The 20,357-nt window shown below is 36.7% G+C and overlaps 1 protein-coding gene across 9 annotated transcripts in view; it reads left to right on the top strand.

The window, feature by feature from the left end:
* Positions 1 to 20,357, top strand: part of C31H8orf34 (chromosome 31 C8orf34 homolog) — a 392,833-nt gene that overhangs the window by 104,407 nt on the left and 268,069 nt on the right. For all 9 annotated transcript variants that reach the window (XM_087420473.1, XM_087420472.1, XM_087420471.1 and 6 more), the window contains one exon: positions 6,320 to 6,348. In XM_087420473.1, the coding sequence (XP_087276599.1) occupies positions 6,320 to 6,348 (29 nt within the window). The remainder of the gene's footprint in view (positions 1 to 6,319; positions 6,349 to 20,357) is intronic.

Below are 20,357 nucleotides of genomic sequence, written 5' to 3'. Positions count from 1 at the left end.
AGATAGAAAGGAGGGAATGGGTTTAAGAAAATGTAGAAAATTATGTGACCAAGACTCATTGATTGATATGAAGGAAGAGTGAGAATAAAGAGAGAAGGATGTATTTATTTGTTTTATTTTTTGGTTTTGTTTGTAATCAAGGTGACTGGGTACTGCCTCTACCCTAGATAAGAATTCAGGAGGATCTGAGGGTGGAGGAGGAGTGTTGTGTCAAACTCCAGTTTCAGATACCTTTGGAACATCCAAATGGTGTGGACGGCTCTCCTCTGTTCTCAGCAGTTGAGTATACGTATATATAAATTGGCAATTTGGAGAAGAAGTTTGGTTAGGGATATAGATCTTGGGATCTTTAGTATATAGAGAAAGAGAGGCACACATACACACACAGACACACAAACACACACCTCATCAACATTTGAGATACAGGTAGAAAAGTAATCTAGTTGAGGAGACTGAAAAGGAGTTTTCAAAGAGGTAGCATGAAAACCAGGATAGAATGTTTTCCTAAAAATCAAGGAGGGAAAATATTTCTGAAAATTGAGATGTCCAAAGTGGCAGATAAGTTCTATAAGAAAAAGATGGAAATACATCTAGTGTGTGCAACTATCTCTAAGCTATGCTTCCACTATTGACTGCAGTGGGGCTTATAATAGTGAAATTTGGAAATTAAGTGTCTTTCATTAGAGAAATGGATAAAGAAGTCATGGTTCATTCACACAGTGGTAAACTGTATAGCCGTTAAAAATGATGTTGTGAAAAATATTTATTAATATAAAATGCAAGGAATATATGCTTTATATAAAAGGCAGATAACAAGATGTGTATTTTTAGTTTCAATTTTGTTTTGTATATAAGCATATGTAGGCACATGGCATTTATATGTATGCCTATATATGCATGCAAAATTATTCGAAAGAATTCATTATAAACTGTTATCGTCACTTAACATGAATGGAGGCTTGTTTTCCTTTCTCCCCTTATTATATTTCCTATTTTTTCTGTGATAAACATGTATTGATTTGATAAAATGAAATTTAAAAAGTATCTTTTTGTAATAGAAAAGACTTCATTTGATTTGATGATCAGCTCGTGTATAGTTACTTTTTTTTTTTTTTAAGATTTTATTTATTTATTTTCCCCCCAAAGCCCCAGTAGATAGTTGTATGTCATAGCTGCACATCCTTCTAGTTGCTCTATGTGGGACACGGCCTCAGCATGGCCGGAGAAGCGGTGCGTCGGTGCGCGCCCGGGATCTGAACCCGGGCCGCCAGCAGCGGAGCGCGCGCACTTAACCGCTAAGCCACGGGGCCGGCCCTATAGTTACTTTTTAAAGAGCAGTTTTTAGAGAATGGTGGAGGCAGAAGCTAGCAAGTAGTGGATAGAAGAGTAAATGGACAGTAAAGAAGAGAGACAAGGAGTATAGACTCTTCTTTAAAAAGTTTTGATGAAAAGGGAAGGTGTGAAAGAGAACGGTAATTAGTGGGGGAAGGTAAGAAGTGTTAGTTGGGATTTTTGGTCATTTTGGTTTGGTTTCTTTTAGTTTCGTGTGTGTGTGTGTGTATGAGAGAAAGAGAAAAAGTGAGAGAGAGAGTATTGTGTGTGTCTGTGTATATATGTAATGGTTTTATGATGATCAGAGGAAACCAAAAGAAAGACCTTGCAGATGCAGGAGAGAGAGAGAAGATAATAGATGGAGCAAATACCAGGGAATGCGGATGGGGATGGAGTCAAGAAAGCAGGTGTGGAAATTGGGCTTCCCAGGAGAAAGAAGACATCATCCTCTCAGACTGGAGAGAACACTATGAGTGGCTTGTTTGAGGGGGAGGATGGATCAGGACCTCCAGGGAGTTCAAACCTGATAGGTTCAAATTTTTCGGGATATTTGTAGTTGAGGTCCTGTATGGTGAGCAAGAGGAGAAGAGGAGTAGGGGCCTGCTGAAAACCATCAAGGTTTGGAAGTGTTCTTCGAAGAATGAAAGAGTCGGTTAGTCAGGGATAAAAATTGACGTGTGCTTCTAGAGCAAAGGTCAGCAGACTCTGACCCATGAGCCAAATTGAGCCTGTGGCCTGTTTTTGTGGCCCATGAACTAAGCATGTTTTTTTACATTTTTAAAGGGTTGTTTAAAAAAGAAGAAGAAATATATGAATATGACACAGACCATATGTGACTCGGAAAGCCTAACATATTTACTGGTTAGCCCTTTACAGAAAATTTTGCCAACTTTTGTTCTAGGGTAACCAATTGAAGATAGATTCCCTCAGTTCATGGCAGGAATTCTTTTTGCTCTAAAAGCAGTCAGTAGCCTGGCTAAAGAGTGTTTTAATTGACAAATGGTCAGGGGTAGGTCTGGGTTATCAGCAATGTTCTATTTGTCAATTTGTGTGATACTTATGTAGGTAATTGCTTTAATGTTATTCATTATACTCAGTGATGTGCTGGTATACTGACTCTAAAAATAAGCCCTAATTTGTAGCATCTGCCAATTTCCGTATTGTAAATACTCCCACCATGGCTAATTTCAAGCCACTAATGTGATATTACTGAATGAGGAGTTGGGAAGAAATGTGCAGAGTTGGAAAGAGATGTGCAGAATTGGTTCTTATAGTTTGGGCTAGCTCCAGCATAAAACCAGTATTTCCATGTTGTATACTCTATTTCTGTATGTGTTTATTATTTCACGATTGAAAAAAAGAAGAGTTGGGGCAGTCTATCGCTACGTTCTCGTATCATTGGGATTTTTTCCAATGGGGAAACAGATTTTGGTGAAATAGCTAGTTCTGTTTTATACCATATGAATTTTATGACCTACTCTTATGAAATGAATTACACTGACTAAGCTTTAAAGAATTGTGAAAAGTTGCTACTTCCATTACTTGTAGCTACAATCTGATTCTAACTCTAGGGCTAAGCTGATACCTGGGAAGACGGAAATCATGGTGAAGCATATGGCTCTTGTTTTCTTTTTTTTTTTTTTTTTTTTTAAAGATTTTATTTATTTTTCCCCCAAAGCCCCAGTACATAGTTGTCTGCCATAGCTGCACATCCTTCCAGTTGCTGTATGTGGGACGCGGCCTCAGCATGGCCGGAGGAGCGGTGCCTCGGTGCGCACCCGGGATCCGAACCCGGGCCGCCGGCAGCGGAGAGCACGCACTTAACCGCTAAGCCACGGGGCCGGCCCTTGTTTTCTTGATATAGCACAACTCACACTTGGGAATGTGAGAACTGTGTTTTGGAATCAATTCCTGATACCACTGAGACCTTTTTGGAGATTGAAATCAATGGAAAGGCGCATAAGTTGAAAGACACAAGTGGAAGCCATCCAGATAGGTTTGCACTGCAGCAGAATCAGGAATCCACCTCTGATATGCCTGTGAGAGCCCTTGCCTCTTTATCTGGATGAGAAGCTTAGTTTCTGAAGGGACTCATTTCCCCATTTCTTCCAGGCAGCCCACTTCTATAGTTGAGCACCATTGCTACCCTAAACCAAACCTCTTTGGCTACTCTCATAGGCCAATATTTCCTTTAGGGTCCGAGTTTGGCCTTTAGGAAGACCATGTGTTCCAGAATGCAGCAAGAGTCCTACCATCAGATCCTGGGCCTTTTCTCCTCACAACATACTGTAGCACCCGCTACATTTTCTGTTCACCGCAGCTCCCCAGTTTCTATAAACTAAAAATATTAAATTATGATGCCTTTTAAGAGATAATAAAATGCCTAAAAACTGTTAATCTCCTCTCAGGGAACAGCTGTGGATGTTCTGCGAGGCACTAGGAGAAATATCCTGGCTACTCAGTGTGAATGGTACTCGTTAGAGCTTCATGCTTCTGTAAAGAAGCGTTTCTTTAAAATTCTTTCAACTGCTTTTAATGGGTTTAAGCTTTGATTAAAAACGAAATAACAAAAAGTAAAAAATAGCCTAGGCAACTTGACATGGATAATAGAGACCTGAGAGAATTATATATAATAGAGAAGAGATTTATTTAGGTAGTTTCTTCGGCAAAATCATCAAAATATGTAAATACTGAGAAAATATAACAAAACATCTGAACAAAATATGTAAGAGCAAACACCTGGAACAATTACAGGCGTAATTCCTTCCCCAAACCAAGTTTCCCATTTAGCTAGTTTGAGTTTTATTCTGGGAGAATTTTGTTTAGTATATTTTTTTGTCTCTCTCTTTTAAAATAGATTGTCTTTTAAATATTTATTTTTAAATAATATATTCAGTTTTAATCTTGAATTCATATTGGAAAGGAACATTTTTATAGTATTGTATTAAATGTAAATATCAGCATTTAAAATATTTATTTGGCTTTTATAAACTGTAATAATGTATTTTAAATCTACTGTTGACTGTGACCTAAATCATTTGGTACTCTATAATATTCTACATTATCTTGAAATCTGAGTTATTCCAAGTGACCATTTATAATTCTATATGTTTATTAAATGCAAGAATTCATAAACGTGTGACTTATGTTAGGCCGTCAAAAATGTTTATAATTGCCCTGAAAGGTTTGGGATCTTATATCTGTTTCAATATGTTCCCCTACTGTGGTACCGATAGATCGCAGAGTTCTCCACCGCACACCCTCAGTGGTGAACTGCCCAGCTGTGATGCATTCCTTCATGAAGCCTTCTCTCCTTGAATTGTCTGAAGGAGCTGCTTTCATAATACAGAAAGTCCTTGAATAATTGTTAAATTTAGGTCACCCAAAATCCCTGAAGTGGTGGCTAGGCTGTCTTTTAGTATAGTGACTCAGAAAAATTCTTAGTTACCAATAACTTTTACCAAAAAAGAATTTCATAGAATATTGCTATGAAGAATGCACGTTGAATACACCTGTACTTTTAGTTATCTACAAGGAGAAGAGTGGTGTCATTTACTGAGATGAAGTAGGGCATATTTTTTCTGCTTTGTGTATAATTGATTCTTAGGTTAGTGGTATGGGAGATGATCTAGTAACCAGTAAAGTACCCTCTACAGACATTCTGTACCTGAGCAGGGAAGGGGATCTTTACTCAGGCTTATTTTCTTGAGACTATTTTCAGGTACTCTTTCCCAACCCAGCTCATTCTTTCTTGTGCTTTATAGTCTGCTGAACTTTAGCCTTAATCCTGTTGTTATTTTCTCTGTGTTCCCTTGAATTTCGAATGTTAGATGTTTTCTTGGCTCTTGGCCCAGCCCACACTGGTTGGACACCAGCTTCCCTTTGCCCTACGCCCCAAACCTGATGTCTGGCTGCACCTGCTCCGGTGCCTGTGTTCAGCCCTAGGCACACCACGGTTCAAAACAAAGGGGAAATGAGATGATGGGAGGATGATGTCTTTAGCTTGACATGTTGAGAATGAAATGCATACAGGGATTTAGCAACTAGTTCAGAAAGTCTGTGCCTGCGATCAAGATTTGCTGGCCATCACCATATAGAGAAATAAAAATGTCAGTGGTGTGGGTTAGATTACCAGGTGAAGTATATCAAGTGAAAAGAAAAGACAGCTTAGCAAAGAACCCTTGGCATTTCAGGAAAGGACTCCCTACCCCCAAAGGAGAGGATTCCTGTGAAGGAGACAAAGAAGGAGAATAGAAAAGAGAGGACGGCATTTCAAGAAAGAGAGTGGAGTTAACAGCGTCTATCATCACAGGAGAATAAAATAAAGACTGAAACTTTTTACGTTTCTGACTTAGAACAATTTTGGAGGAATGGTAAAGACAGAAATTAGACTGATGTACAGTGAGGAATGCGTGGATTTTGAGAAAGGGAACTTGTGAGGAGGAATCATTTATCCATTGGCTCAAAAAGCTGTCCATCTAAGGGAATGTGGGACAAATTCCTTAAGCTCTCTAGTCTGTGTCCTCATCTGTAAAATAAGGGAATTAAAATCAATGATCTCCAAGCACCAATCTGCCTTAGTATTTTATCACTTGAGAAGTCTAAATCAATTCTTAAGAAAGAACAAAATTATAACAGGCTAAGTTGTACTTGATTGTCAGTCAGTACAGCATAAGAACAACATCTCTACAATTGTCTTTGCAAATTTGTTCTGCATTTAACAACCTACAATGGGTGTGGTACTTGTTTTGTTTTGTTGCATCATTTGCATTGTTTCAGCAGTTCGTGCTATCACGGTTGATTTAAATTCCTAATTTGTTTTCTTTAGTAGAAAGGATGTACCATGTTATTTTGAAACACTAATAAAAAGAAAAAATAGAATGAAAAGTGCACTAGTTTTACAAATAGAACTTTTGCTTTTGTTTTTAACATTAGGTTATTAAAGATTGCTTCTAAAACTTTTTTATAAATCTCTTTTGAATTCCAGGTATTGCAATTTCAGATGAACTCGATAAGGTAAGTTGAACTATGCATCTAATGAAAAAAATATAGAACTTACATTTTAATCCACTGTCTAAATGAAAAAGTTTCTGAAACATAAAATGTTCCGATGTCATTTATTTGATAACATTTTAAAACTTTCAAAATTATATGCTTAGATTCTTTTATGAAAGTTATTGCATGAAATATATAATATCACCTACTCTTTTGAGTTAAGGCTTTTAGAATTTGGTTAGGGAAAATTGAATCACTGTAATCATTGAATCGTTGTATTAAAAAATGAAAACTGATATTATATTATGTAAACTATTTGGATTCTGCTTGTATTGATATGATGATGGTGGTGATGATATAGAAGACACTTGTACTTTTCTATAGCTACCCTTCGGAAACGTTACTCAGTAAGTGTTTTTTCTTTTCAATTCCAAGATGCCAAGAGAATATGATGGTGCCTTGCACTGGGGTGATGGTTGTGAAGGTGGTGAGAAGTGATATGATAGGAGTATATTTTAACGGTAGTGTCAACGGAACTTGCTGATGGATCGGATGTGGGGGGTTATAGAAGAAATCAGTCAACGATGATTCCTAGGTCTGGGGGATGAGCAACCAGATTAACATGATGCCATTTACAAAAATTGGAAAAACTGGGAAGGAGGAAATTTGGCAGGTTGGGATAGCATCAAGAGGTTTTTTTGAATTATTTATTTTGAGCTGTTTATTAAACATGTTTATATGAGTTGCTGCTCATGAGAGAGATCTGACTTAGAGTTATACATTTAGGAGTCCTTGGGATAGAGGTTCTCATCTTTTTGGTGTTAGGACCCCTTTACACTCTTAAAAATTATAGAGGACCCCAAAAAGCTTTGATTTATATAGATTATCTCTTTCAGTAGTTACTATGTTAGAAATTAAAACTGAAAATTTTTTCCATGTTTATTCATTTAAAAAATAGCAGTGATAAAACCATTACATTAATAAAAATAACATTTTTATGAAAAATACTTTATTTTCCAAAATAAGATATTAGTGAGAAAGTTACATTATTTACATTAAAAAAATATCTTTAATGTCTGGCTTAATTGAAAACTGCCAGATTTTCATATCTGCTTCTGCATTCAATCTGTTGTGATATGTTGTTTTGGCTGAAAAAAAAAAATCTTACAGGGCCAGCCCCATGGCTTAGTGGTTAAGTGTGCGCGCTCTGCTGCTGGCGGCCCAGGTTCGGATCCCAGGCGCGCACCGATGCACCGCTGGTCCGGCCATGCTGAGGCCGTGTCCCACATACAGCAACTAGAAGGATGTGCAGCTGTGACATACAACTATCTACTGGGGCTGTGGGGAGAAGAAAGGGAAAAAGAAGGTGGAGGATTGGCAATAGATGTTAGCTCAGGGCCGGTCTTCCTCAGCAAAAAGAGGAGGATTAGCATGGATGTTCGCTCAGGGCTGATCTTCCTCACACACACAAAAAAATCTTACAACAGATATGTAGTTGGAAAATGGAGAAGCACCGAGAAATAGCCATCAAAATTTGGTGAACATTGGTCCAGATATCTCTCTAAACAGAAAAAATATTAAAATTTGGCTTGTTGGCTAGATATATAAGTAGAAAGAAAAGGATAGAAAGTATTGTACAAAAAATGGGATCATATAAATCGTGACATTTTAAAATACACTATAATGTAATAATTGTATTATTTTTATAAAAACAATAAATTTAGTGTTCTTCTATTCCAAATAGGAATATACCTTTTGAACTCTGTACCGTAAAAATACGTTTCTGATTCACTAAATAAATAAATAAAATTTATGACTATACTCTTAAATATGAATTCCCTTTAATAAACCATCATAATATTTTAAAATTATTTTCATTTCTATCTGTGCTATCTCCATGCAAAGCTAGATGGTGTCTGTATAGAATAGCAGGTAGAATAAGTGGCAGATGTGGTCTCCCGGCTTTGTCCTGCCTTTCTAGTTCCCCTCTGTGTGTCCCTCATGGTCTTTGCTTCAGTTAGTCCCCTTCTTATACCGTGACCTTCCTTACAATTTGCAGGAATTCAAGATCCCTGCTCTTGCAGTTATATTCTATATTCCTTTGAAATGCAAAGACATAATCATCACTATTTCTAGGTTCATTTGCTCCTTCCAATATATTCTGCAAAGCCCTGGCTGCCTGAGCCATAAATTGGCTTGTGTGACTCTACTTGGCCCTTGTCCTTCTCTTTTTTCTGGGCTCTGATTTGCAGCCAGCTTGGTGTCTACACCTTTTTTGGTGAGCTGAAGAATGTACTAATTGTTCTTTGAACTGAAGATGGATTTCATCCTCACTGGATATAATCGTGGATGCCTGGACACTTGGTTAAATATCATCCTCAGGACACATCTTCCCCCCTCTCACCCCCTCTCTTCTAAGCACTAGCTCTGGGGAGTTTCCATTTAACTAAGTTGCACGACACTGCTGATTTTCATTACTTACCTAATATTCCTGTTTTTGAAGACTTCATGAAAATTGCTGAAATTTATTGCACAGTTATTATTTTTCTTTTTTATTGAGGAAGATGTCAACAATTTTCATAAATAAGCTTATATTGAAAGAAATATTTATTTCAGTGCAAAAAACTTGTTCCCGCTCTCACACCTGATTTTCAAGAGTACCAGATATTACAAAGGAAACACAGGCTTCCAGAACCATAGTCACGATCCTTTGCCTGCCTGGAAAGCATCCTTGGATGAGGGAGAGCCTGCCCCATGGTGCCCTCTGCTGACCGTGAAGCTCACAGTCCTGCATTTTCCTCAAGAAAATGTGACTCTCAGGCAGGTACTTAAAAAAACAGTCCAACAGAATGATTAACAATTTGTGTTGACCTGACACCTTTAAACTAATAATAAAAATCAATAGAGCTTCTTCCTTTTAATCTTCCATTAACAGTTTTGAGGGTTCACTAAAGATCTATTTTTCTTAACTTGATCTTTTACTGTCACATTATAATTAAATTATAATTTCATTGAGGTTACTTTTTCTGTGACTTTTAAAGTTATTTTATGAATTCTGATAAAGGTACTAAAAATTATGAATTCTACTTAAAATGGGAAAATAAAATAAACCAGAGACTAATGTTATTTTTAAGGTTTTTAAAAAAAATTGTGGGAATTCTATCAATTTCTTATTCCTTAATCTTTTCTTTTCCCTTTCTTTAGTCCCTGAATTGGTTTTTTGTTGCTGCTGTAACAACTTAAAACAACACAAATTTATTATCTTATATTTTTGTAGTTAAGAAGTTTAACATGAGTCTCCCTGGGCTAAAATCAAGGTGTCAAGGGCTGCACTCCTTTCTGAAGTTCTAGAGGACATCTCTTTCCTTGCCCTTCCAGCTTCTAGAGGCTGCTGCATCCTTGGGGCATGGCCCCTTTTCTACATCTGCAAAACCAGCAACATCTCATCTCTGTCTAACTGCAGCTAGGAAAAGCTCTCTACTTTTATGGAATCACGTGATTGGTTTGGGGCCACCTGGCTAATCTGGATAACGTCATTTTAACATATTTAACCTTAATCATGCAAAGTCCCTTTTGCTATGCAGTGGAACATATTCAGAGGTTTGGGGATTGGGACATGGACATCTTTGGGAAGCCATTATTTTGCCTACGTAGCCACTATCCAAAAGTTCAGATGGTATTGCCTTTCATATCTGTGTCTAATTCTTCAGACCCCTACCATTCCAGTTCATCCTTCAAAATGCCATGTAGTAGATGTGGCTGGTGCCTGCTCAGTCACCCTTCACTAGGACAGTGCGACCCATCCTTCAACTGCTGTGAGTGAAGGGTGGTTATGGACTCACCCTTCTCCTGAGGATTGCTTCAACCCGATGGGAGCCATCCTGCCAAGAGATGCCTGGGTTGGCCCTCAGCCAATGACTGAGGGACGTAAGGCTCTGAGTTGTTGTTCACATTCCAGAGCTCCCTATGGGATCAGGCTGAGCGTAGACTTTAGCTGAACCTGTATCTTTGCCTCGCTTCTTCCCCCACCTTCTCCCGCTTCCTTCTCTCTCGTACCAGTTTCACTGAAGAGACCCCCTTCAATATATCACTTTTTCAGCCTCTGGTTCTAGGGAATCCTACCTAGGGAATCCTGCTAAAAATTTTTCCATGACTCCCTACTACTTACCAAATTAAGTCCAGATTTCTAAGACTAGAATTAACAGTCTCCATTTTTGTCTCTTAAATCTATATCTTGTGCTTTATTTCCCTCGTTTTCTCCATTCAGAGTCTGTGCTGTGCTCAACAAGGAACAGTGTAAAGCAGGCAGACTACAATATTTCCAGGTCGTATTTTTTGTGTATTTCCACATTTTTGCTCATCGTCATTCCCTCCTCTCTCTCCAACTGTTTTCCGTCCTTCAAGCTCCAGCCTTCCCTGATCACTCTTGCAGAAAGTGACCTCGCCTCCTGTGAGCTCTTAGAGAACACAGCAGCCACATCACAAATGACAATTCTTGTCTCATATTGTAGGAATCTTTGTTCATTGCTTGAAGATGTAGCCTGGTATTCTGGAAGAATCCACAGATAGGCCTTGGATTGAATCTTGATTCCTGCCCTTTACTAACTGTGTGAACTTTAGGAGGTGATTTATAGATGCTTAGCTTTAGTTTTCTTCTCTGTGAAATGTAATGGTTTTAGTAACTATTAAAAACAACATCAATTACTCTCCCACTCAAAAATAATTTTAGGTAGATTGCTAAAATATCAAAAATATAAAACATTTTAAAGAAATACTTGGGGGGCCGGCCCCGTGGCTTAGCAGTTGGGTGCGCGCGCTCTGCTGCTGGCGGCCCAGGTTTGGATCCCGGGCGCGTACCGCTTCTCTGGCCATGCTGAGGCCACGTCCCACATACAGCAACTAGAAGGATGTGCAGCTATGACATACAACTATCTACTGGGGCTTTGGGGGAAAAATAAATAAATAAATAAAATTAAAAAAAAAAGAAATACTTGGGAAAATCATTTCAGAAGGAACAGAGCATCAGAACGATATGAATCCCCTGCACAAAATGCAGTCTTGAGGTTTGATATCTTTGCTCCAATTGAGCCACAATTGAGCTTTTTGTCACTTGGGTCATCACCTTCCGTAGGATCATAGCAAACCAGTTGTTCACAGGAAAACCAGTTATTTCTGCTACTGCATCCAAAGAAAAATGTCTTCCATTTATCCTCATGAAGTAGATACTGTATAATGTATTAATAATATCCTAAAAAATATTCTTATACTTCTCTGCACCAAAGGACACAATCAACAGAGTAAAAAGGCAACTTCAGAATATGAGAAATATTTGCAAATCATATATCTGATAAGAGGTTAATATGCAGAATATATAAAGAACTCACACAACTCAGCAACAGCAAAATAAATAACCTGATTAAAACATGGGAAAAGGACTTTAATAGACATTTCTCCAAAAATGATGTATAAATGGCCAGCAAGCATATGAAAAGATGCTCAACATCACAAATCATTAGAGAAATGTAAAGCAAAACCACAGTGAAATACCACTTCAAACCCATTAGGATGGCTAATTTCAAAAAAGCAGAAAATAACAAGTGTGGTGTGGGTGTGGAGAAATTGGAACCCTTGCTCACTGTTGGTGGGAATGTAAAATGATGCAGTCACTATGGAAAACAGTATGGCAGTTCTTAAAAACATTAAAAGTAAAATTACCAAATGATCCAGCAATCCTACTTCTGGGTACATATATCCAAAAGAATTGAAAGCAGGATCTCAAAGAGATATTTGCATACCTGTGTTCATTGTAGCATTATTCACAATAGTCAAAAGGTAGAAGCAATCCAAGCGTCCATTGATGGATGAATAAACAAAATGTATATATACATACAATAGAATATTATTCGACCTTAAGAAAGAAGGAAATCCTGTCACATGCTACAACATGGATGAACGTTGAGGACATTATGCTAAGTGAAAAAAGCCAGTCACAAAAAGACATGTAGTGTCTGATTCCACTTATATGAAGTATCTAAAGTAGTCAAATTCACGGACACAGAAAGTAGAATGATGATTGCCAGAATCCGGGGGGAGGGGGAGATGGGAGTTGTTCCATGAGTATAGGTTTTCTCTTTTGCAAGATGAAAGAGGTCTGCTCAACATTGGTTTGCACAGAGATTGGTCGTCTAGATGTACTTAACATTACTGAACTATATACTTAAAAATGGTTAAGAGGGTACATTTTATGTTACGTGTATTTTTTTTTACCACAATTTAAAAAAATATATTCTTACAGTAAATAAAATCATTAGTTTCATAGGAGTTCTTTGAATAATGTCTGCTGACCTAGGGAGATAACATAATGCAAAAGCCAAGTTCAGTTACAATTCCACGGGAAATCTCAATACTGAGGGAGGTACAGGACAGGCTCTCTGATGTTCTGGCTGAAGTAAAAGATACATTTCAGCGTATCTAGAGTTACAGAAAGTCTGCATATCTTTTAGACAGCTCATGAGACTGTTCTCTTTAACTAGCTCTCGTTACCTATTAAATGATAGTGAGTTTGAGTGACTAGTCCATGAATCTTTAGATAGATATAATAATAATAATAGATATAATAATAATGAACTATTTCATGCATAGTATATTGTAGACCTTGGGGGAAAGCATTTCTTACAGATTATGCCATTTTATCCTAATGAAAAAATAGCTAACATTTATTGAGAACTTACTACATGCCAGGCAGTGTTCTAAGTTATTTACCTGCATTATCGCATTTCATATTTACTAATACCCTGTGAAGTAGAGACTATTATTCCCATTTGACAGGTGACAAAATTGGGATGCAGAGAGGTTAATAAACTTACCAGAAGTTATATAAATAGAAAGTAGAAGTGAAACATATACCCAGGAAAATTAATTCCAGAGTCCATTCTCTTGACAAATACATCATATTTATGATACAGTTACTGTTATTCACTAGTCTAATAGACGAAAGAATAGATTTTTGTAAGTTCCCCTTGGTCCCATAGAAAATGGAAGTACTAGAAGTCCAACCCAGACAGTCTATACTCCAGTGTCTATACTCTCATCCTCTCCAGTGGGTTGTGCCAGTACATTTCCTAATATAGTGTCCGCTGCAGAATAATCACTCAATTAATAATTGCTATTTTTATTAGAAACTCTTTGTTCACAGTGCCTACTAAGCCTGCACTAAGCCTTTGGTAAATAGTTGTTGAGTAAATAACCAGCCAGGACTAAAGATGTTTTATTTACCTAATCTAGTTGTTCTACCTTTTGTGGCCTTTTACCATTTTTCCCACTATCAAGACATTTTCTTTGGGTTATTTTATAATATTAGGACCTCTAATTTGTTCTACTGTGATAGTAATCTAGAAAGAGATTAGATAGTGTAGTGTTTATGCTCACAAATAATGTTTCAATGTGGAAGTTAAATATATATGAAAGCATGTGAAAAACTAACCAGGCAGGTAGTGATAGGTTGTGTTTATCGAGCATATAGTGTGACAGACGCTGTGACAAGCACTTTCAGTACACTTTCTCGCTACTATTCACAGCAGCCCTGTGAGAAAGCTCTCATTATCTCCATTTTACTCACAGGACAATTGAAGCCCACCGACTTGTAATTTGCGCAAACTTACAGATATAGATAATATACTGCTGAACTAGATTTGAGTACAAATTTAACTCCAAAGCCCATTTTCTTAACCAGTCTGTTATCTTGCCTCACTAAAAAGCTAAGAAGCTCCAAGAGAGCCTATTTTATATTATTTCAGATTCTCTGGGGCAGACATAACATGCCATGGCCTTTCCAGCCACTTGATGGTTGCCTCCCTGAGTATACCAATGGAAGGGCTGAAATCTTAACTCCTTTAAAGTGAGATGTTTTTTTCCACCAGATAACTTTGTTTTGCTATTCACTTTCCATTTCTATTAATTTCCCCATAGGCAAACAAGTCTGAATTCTATTCCTTTTTTGTCACTATTTGGAGAATGGTTACGGGATTTCTTATATCTAGTAGGACATACTTAAATTGTTATGATCCTTTTGTCTTGCTTCTATGTTCCAGAAGCTCTTGCCCCCCCGCATGTGACCTACGTGTGCATTACATGATATTTTGGGCAATAGAGGAAAATCCATAAAACTGCTTTCTATGCTGGGTTTGTCATATGTTTGATTTATAGCAGATAACAGTACTGCTATTAAGAGAGACAGCTAGTGTGATTGTTGTCCATGTTTTGTCTTAAAAACTTGACTCTCAAAAATGAAACGTGGAAAATGACAATCAAGGAAAAATGTTTGCAGTTTACATCACAGACAAAGTTTTAGTAACCCTAACTATAGGGTGCTTCTAAAAATGGAAAATAAAAGACCTAAATTCCACTAGAAAGGAACCATATGAGCAGATTGTTCACAGAAAAAAAATGAAAATGCTTCTTAATTATATGAAAAGATGCTCAGCCTTGTTCAAAATCAGAGAAATGCAAATTCAACACCACTGCTTACCTAGCAGATTTACAATAATCCCTAAGTTTGTTAAAATACTCTGTTGGCAAGGTTCTGGAAAAACAGGCACTTTCACACATTGCTGGTGGGAATGTAAAATGGTACAAACACTATGGAGGGGAAGTTTTCAATATCTGAAAGGTTATATGTGCAATTATTCTTTGATCAAATGATCCTACTTCTATGAGTGTATTCCAAGGACACTCTGGCAAAAATATGAAAAGACCTATGCATGTGACTATACATGGTTGTGCTATTTTAACAGCAAAAGAGTAGAAACAACTAAATGTCCATTGAAAAAAGAATACTGGATAAATTATAATACATTCACACAATAGAGTACTCTATAGCTATAAAAATGAGAAAATATCCCTACAGAGACTACAGAGTGATCCCCAGGATATATTGCTAAATGAAAAGGGCAAGGAGAGGAAATGTGTTTATAGTGTGCTACCATTTATCTGAGTGAGTGTAATGAAAATATAGATACATATTTGCTTATATGAAAGCCAAAAGAACGATAGCAAAACCTGTCATCTGTAAAACACACACACACAGTTGTTTTTTAAAAGTTGCCTATGGGAGAAGGGAAGGCATGGAGAGTAGGAGTGAGGAAAGGTAGAGGATAAGGATAGGTAGAGGATAGGGATAGGAGCTTGACTTCTTAGAACCCTGAATATATGACTTTGGAACCATTCAAATACTTCATATAATTTTAAAACAAGTTAAATCTTAAAACAGTAATTTTTAATAATCGAAAGCAAAATGAAACAAATGAGTGCAACTGTATTTCAGGTTGCTAGCGTAAACACACTGAGATGAATTAATCCAAACCATTATAAACACAGTGATTTGATGGTTCTCTGGGGGGATATACCCTAAGGACAGAGGGAACAGCAGCATGCTTTTAAACTGTTTTCAGTAATTGTGTCAGTAATGATAATGTTAATATTATTATAAAGAGACTATTGTGTATGCTTTGTGTGATATAGCAAAGAAGTGATTATGTTGATATCTTGAAGAACCGGAATTGTTGGCATAGGGGAAAGGAAATACAGATGTAAGATCAATATATTTAAGTAAAAATCCTGTAGTCCTGTTTTGAAGTGGGAGTATCGTTAAGAACTCATAATATTTTTTATTTTAAAAGATAAAAAACACTCTACTGGCAATGAGCACAACTAGAGCCCAGATATTGTTTTCTAAACATCATTCTCTATTAAAAGGTACTAGGGCTCTTTGGAGAAATGGCCAAAGCTAGGGCTGCAGCTAAGAAAGTACAGGTTGAGCTGGAATGTGTTTTAGTGCCAGAAAATAAAGATGCAATCAAAGAATGATGGGACATGTCAAAAGGACACTGGAACTTGCTTGTGGGGTCTCCTACTGGGAACATTAAAGCCTAAAAATAAATATTGATAGTAATGTATTGTAGTTCATTGAATAAAATAATACTTCATAAGTCCATACTGAAATACTCACATACATACAGATGCATATATACAGAAATGGAGGTAAGAAGAAGCTCTTTCTCACAGTAGAGTATGAACAAGTGAATTTAGAAGGAATGGTGAAATTAGAAAATCACAAGTTGGCAACCATCATAGTAATAGAGGCAGGCAAGGGTCAGCAAAGGATGTTAAAATCAGTGGGTGAAATCTTGATGAATTACACGATATCTACAGTCTCAAAGTTACTCCCCAGAGGATACTTGATAATTAACAAGAGAAAAGTAGCAACTTTACAATGAGAAACGTGGAAGGCACCACCTTAACCAAGTGATCAAGGTTAACATCGCTAGCGATGGGGCAAATCAACATCATGTGACTTTTGATATGAAAGAAATACGTCACTTCTGTGTTATTTTTGCCAAAACTGCATGACTTGAACATAATCGTGAGGAAACATTGGGAAAACACAAATTGAGGGACCTCTTAAAAAATAACGGGCCCATATTTTTAAAAAACATTAAGGTCATGAATGTCAAAGACTTAAAACTTTTCCACATTAAAGGAGATAAAAAAAAAATGACAATTGAATGCCACATGTACCCAGGATTTTCTTTTGCCATAAGCAACATTAGTCAAATAATTGGGGAAATTTAAACAAGATCAGTATATTAGTATTGTATCAATGTTAATCACTGGTTTTGATAATTATACTGTGGCCACATAAGAAAATGTCCTTCTTTATAGGAAATATACCCTGATGTGTTTAGGAGTAAAAGTGTATCATATCTGCAACTTACCTTCAAATAGTTCTGGGGAAATTGTGTATGAGAGAGAGAGAAAATGGTAAAGCAAAATGTCACCCAATAATGTTGACATTAACAAAATTTGGGCAATCTGGGTGAAGGGTATATGGGAATTCTTTTTTTTTTTCTTTTCTCAACTTTCCTGTAAGCCTGAATCATGTCAAAATAAAATATTTAAAAAGTGCATATTTCTTAGATCTCTCCACTATTACCAACCCCAAAACAATGAGTACCCCCAGTGTCCAGATTCTAGTCTTAAAATATATTTTCCTTTAAAAGGAATCAGAGTCCCTTGGAATAATGGATGATTCCAGGTCAGGAGCAGACAATGTACATCTTGTCATGCCCGAAGGCAAGAGCACTGTGCAAGACCACTAGAATTGTGTCAGAAGAGCTCGGGTGCCAACTTCAACAGTCTCCAATGGGAAACAGTTGAGAAAATTTGAACATGAGTGAGAATAACAACTGCAGTGCAGCGAATTATATCTAATATTTTAACATCCATATGTTCATCCAAAAAATTAATAATCTTTAGAGGATGTTAGGGGACTAAAGTTATTTTCAAAAACTGGTAAAAGTAAAGGGAAAGAATTAAACATTTAATCTGCCTTTCCCATACAAATCCTACTTCAGGGTAACCAAATATTTGATGACGGGAAGTTTCTCTTTACAGAAGTATTCCAGCAAATAAATGAATATGGAATTATAAAATTAGACAATCACCATTTGGCAGTTCCTAGTGAATTAATGGATCTAAGCAATAATTATCAGTCCTGCCGACATCACTAAAGAAGAGTCAATGGGATGTTATGTGCCTTGAGATGAAACTATAACATTCTCTCTGAAGCAGTATTGGCAAAAACAAGAACAACAACAACAAAACTTTATCCAGAACTAACTACTAATTTACAAAAATTACAAGGGGCAGAGGAACATCTCAAACCACGTCACAGGGATGCAATGGGAAAAATCCAGACTGTGGGAACGCACAGGACAAACAACTTGGGTGTTTTGATCAATAACAAAATTACAAGAGACAAAATGAGACAGAGGAGGAGAACATATAGATTAAAAGAGATAAAAGTGCGTCAGTCAGTCACAAAATATGGAGTCTTGCTTAGAGTCTGACTTGTGCAAGCAAACCGAGATTATTTCCCTGAGATAATCAGAGAAATTTGAAAACTAACTAGATATTTGTTGATATTAAAGAATATTGTTACCTTATTGTTAGGTATGATAATGGTGGTTGTATTTGTTTCCATAAAAGCGCTCTTAGTTTTTAGAGATACATACTGGACTATTTACAAATGATGTGATACGGTGCATGGGATTTGCTTTGAAATGATGTGGGCGGGGAAGTGGGGATGTGGAAGGAATGTGGATGGAGATAAGGATGAAGTGAGTTTACCCATGAGTTGAGAATTGATGAAAATGCGTGTGGATGCAAAGGGGTTTATTTTACTCTTCTTCCTACTTTTGTATTAGCAGGAAAATTCCATTATAAGGAGTAAAAAGTTTTGGATTATGGGGAGGAGGGTGCAGCAGATAGGGGAGAAAAGGATGAGGGATAGTATTGGGCACGTGTTAGGGGTAGCAGGTGTGCTAGGTGCTTTGTGATATGTTATTAGATTTAGTTCTTGCACCAATACAATGAAGTGGTTATGCTTTTCCTGTTTTACAAATAAGGAAACTGAGGCTAGAATGATTAAGTGATTTACTGAAGGTCTCCGAATTAGTACTCAGTAGAGCTGGAATAAATACTCCACTGCTGGCTTCTGATTCTTTAGCTGTTTGACTCAAATCAGTGCTTTTCCCTTACACTATATACTGTACTCCACCATAAAAGGGGAAAATCTGAAAATGGATTTAATGCATTATTTTAGAAACTTTATTGAGTTATAATTCACATAATAAAATCTACCCTTTTAAAGTGTACAGTTTAGTGATTTTTAGTATATTCACAGAGTTGTGTAACCATTACCACAACCTAAGTTTAGAACGTTTTCATCACCCCAAAAAGAAACCGCATACCCACTCCCCATTCCCTCTAACCTGTCAGCCCTAGACAACCACTAAGTTGCTTTCTATCTCTATAGATTTGCCTATTCTGGAAATTTCACATAAATGCAGTCAGACAATATGTGGTCTTTTGTGGCTGTCTTCTTTCATTTAGCGTAATGTTTTCAAGGTTCGTCAATGTTGTAGCATGTATCAGTACTTTGTTTTGATTGCTGAATAATATTCTATTGTATGGATATACCACATTTTGTTTGTTCATTCATAAATTCGTGGACATTTGAGCTGTTTCCACTTTTCATCTGTCATGAATAATGTTTCTATTAACATTCATGTATAAATTTTTGTGTGGACATATGTTTTCATTTCTCTTGCGCATATATATAGGGAATGGAAATGCTGGATCATAGGATACTCTGTGTTTAACTTTTTGAGGAACTGCCAAACTGTTTCCCACAGTGGCTGCACCATTTTACATACCACCCAGCAAGTGTGAGAGTTCCAATTTCTCCACATCCTTGCTAACACTTGTTGTTATCTTTTAAATTGTCCTCATGGGTGTGAAGTAATATTTTATTGTGGTTTTGATTTACATTTCCCTAATGACTAATAATGTTGATAATGCATTCTTGAACCGTTGAATCATACATTACCTAAATTTTGTCATTCTTTCATTCACTCTACAAATGTTCATCAAGTACCTTCTATATGCCAGACCTTAGAAAAGAAGAAATGACAATTCATCTTTTGTAACTGTAGGCAAGACAGCTAGTAGCTGGTGGGTTTGCTGATGAGACAAGTTCTCTTCTGATTGCTTTCATTTTCTCAGTGAAATAAGAAGCAACATGACCAGCTGAGATTCAGAAAAGAGACAGGGGACATGTCAAAATTAACTGAAGAATGAAAATATATCTGAACTAAAAGAGCAAAACACAACTAATTGAACTTCAATTAATCTAGCAATATGGCATGTGTATTTTTAACTTTACTAGATAATGTAGAATTTCTCTGTAAAGAGGTTGTGTCAATTTACACTTCCACCAACAGTTTGTAACAATGTTTTTTGCTCCCAATCCTTGCTAACACTGGCTGCCATCAAACATTATAATGAAAAATGGTTTCTCATGGATTCCATTAGCGATATTATAATTTTTAATAAGATTGAATACCTGCTGGTCTCTTTCATCCATTTTTATTGCCCAAATATTTTTTTGCTTTAAATTTGTGTGAGTTTAT

Source organism: Ceratotherium simum, chromosome 31 (assembly GCF_057802395.1).
Source record: "Ceratotherium simum simum isolate JZ-2026a chromosome 31, ASM5780239v1, whole genome shotgun sequence".
Taxonomy (NCBI): Eukaryota; Metazoa; Chordata; class Mammalia; order Perissodactyla; family Rhinocerotidae; genus Ceratotherium; species Ceratotherium simum.
This window is presented reverse-complemented; position numbering and strand designations above follow the sequence as displayed.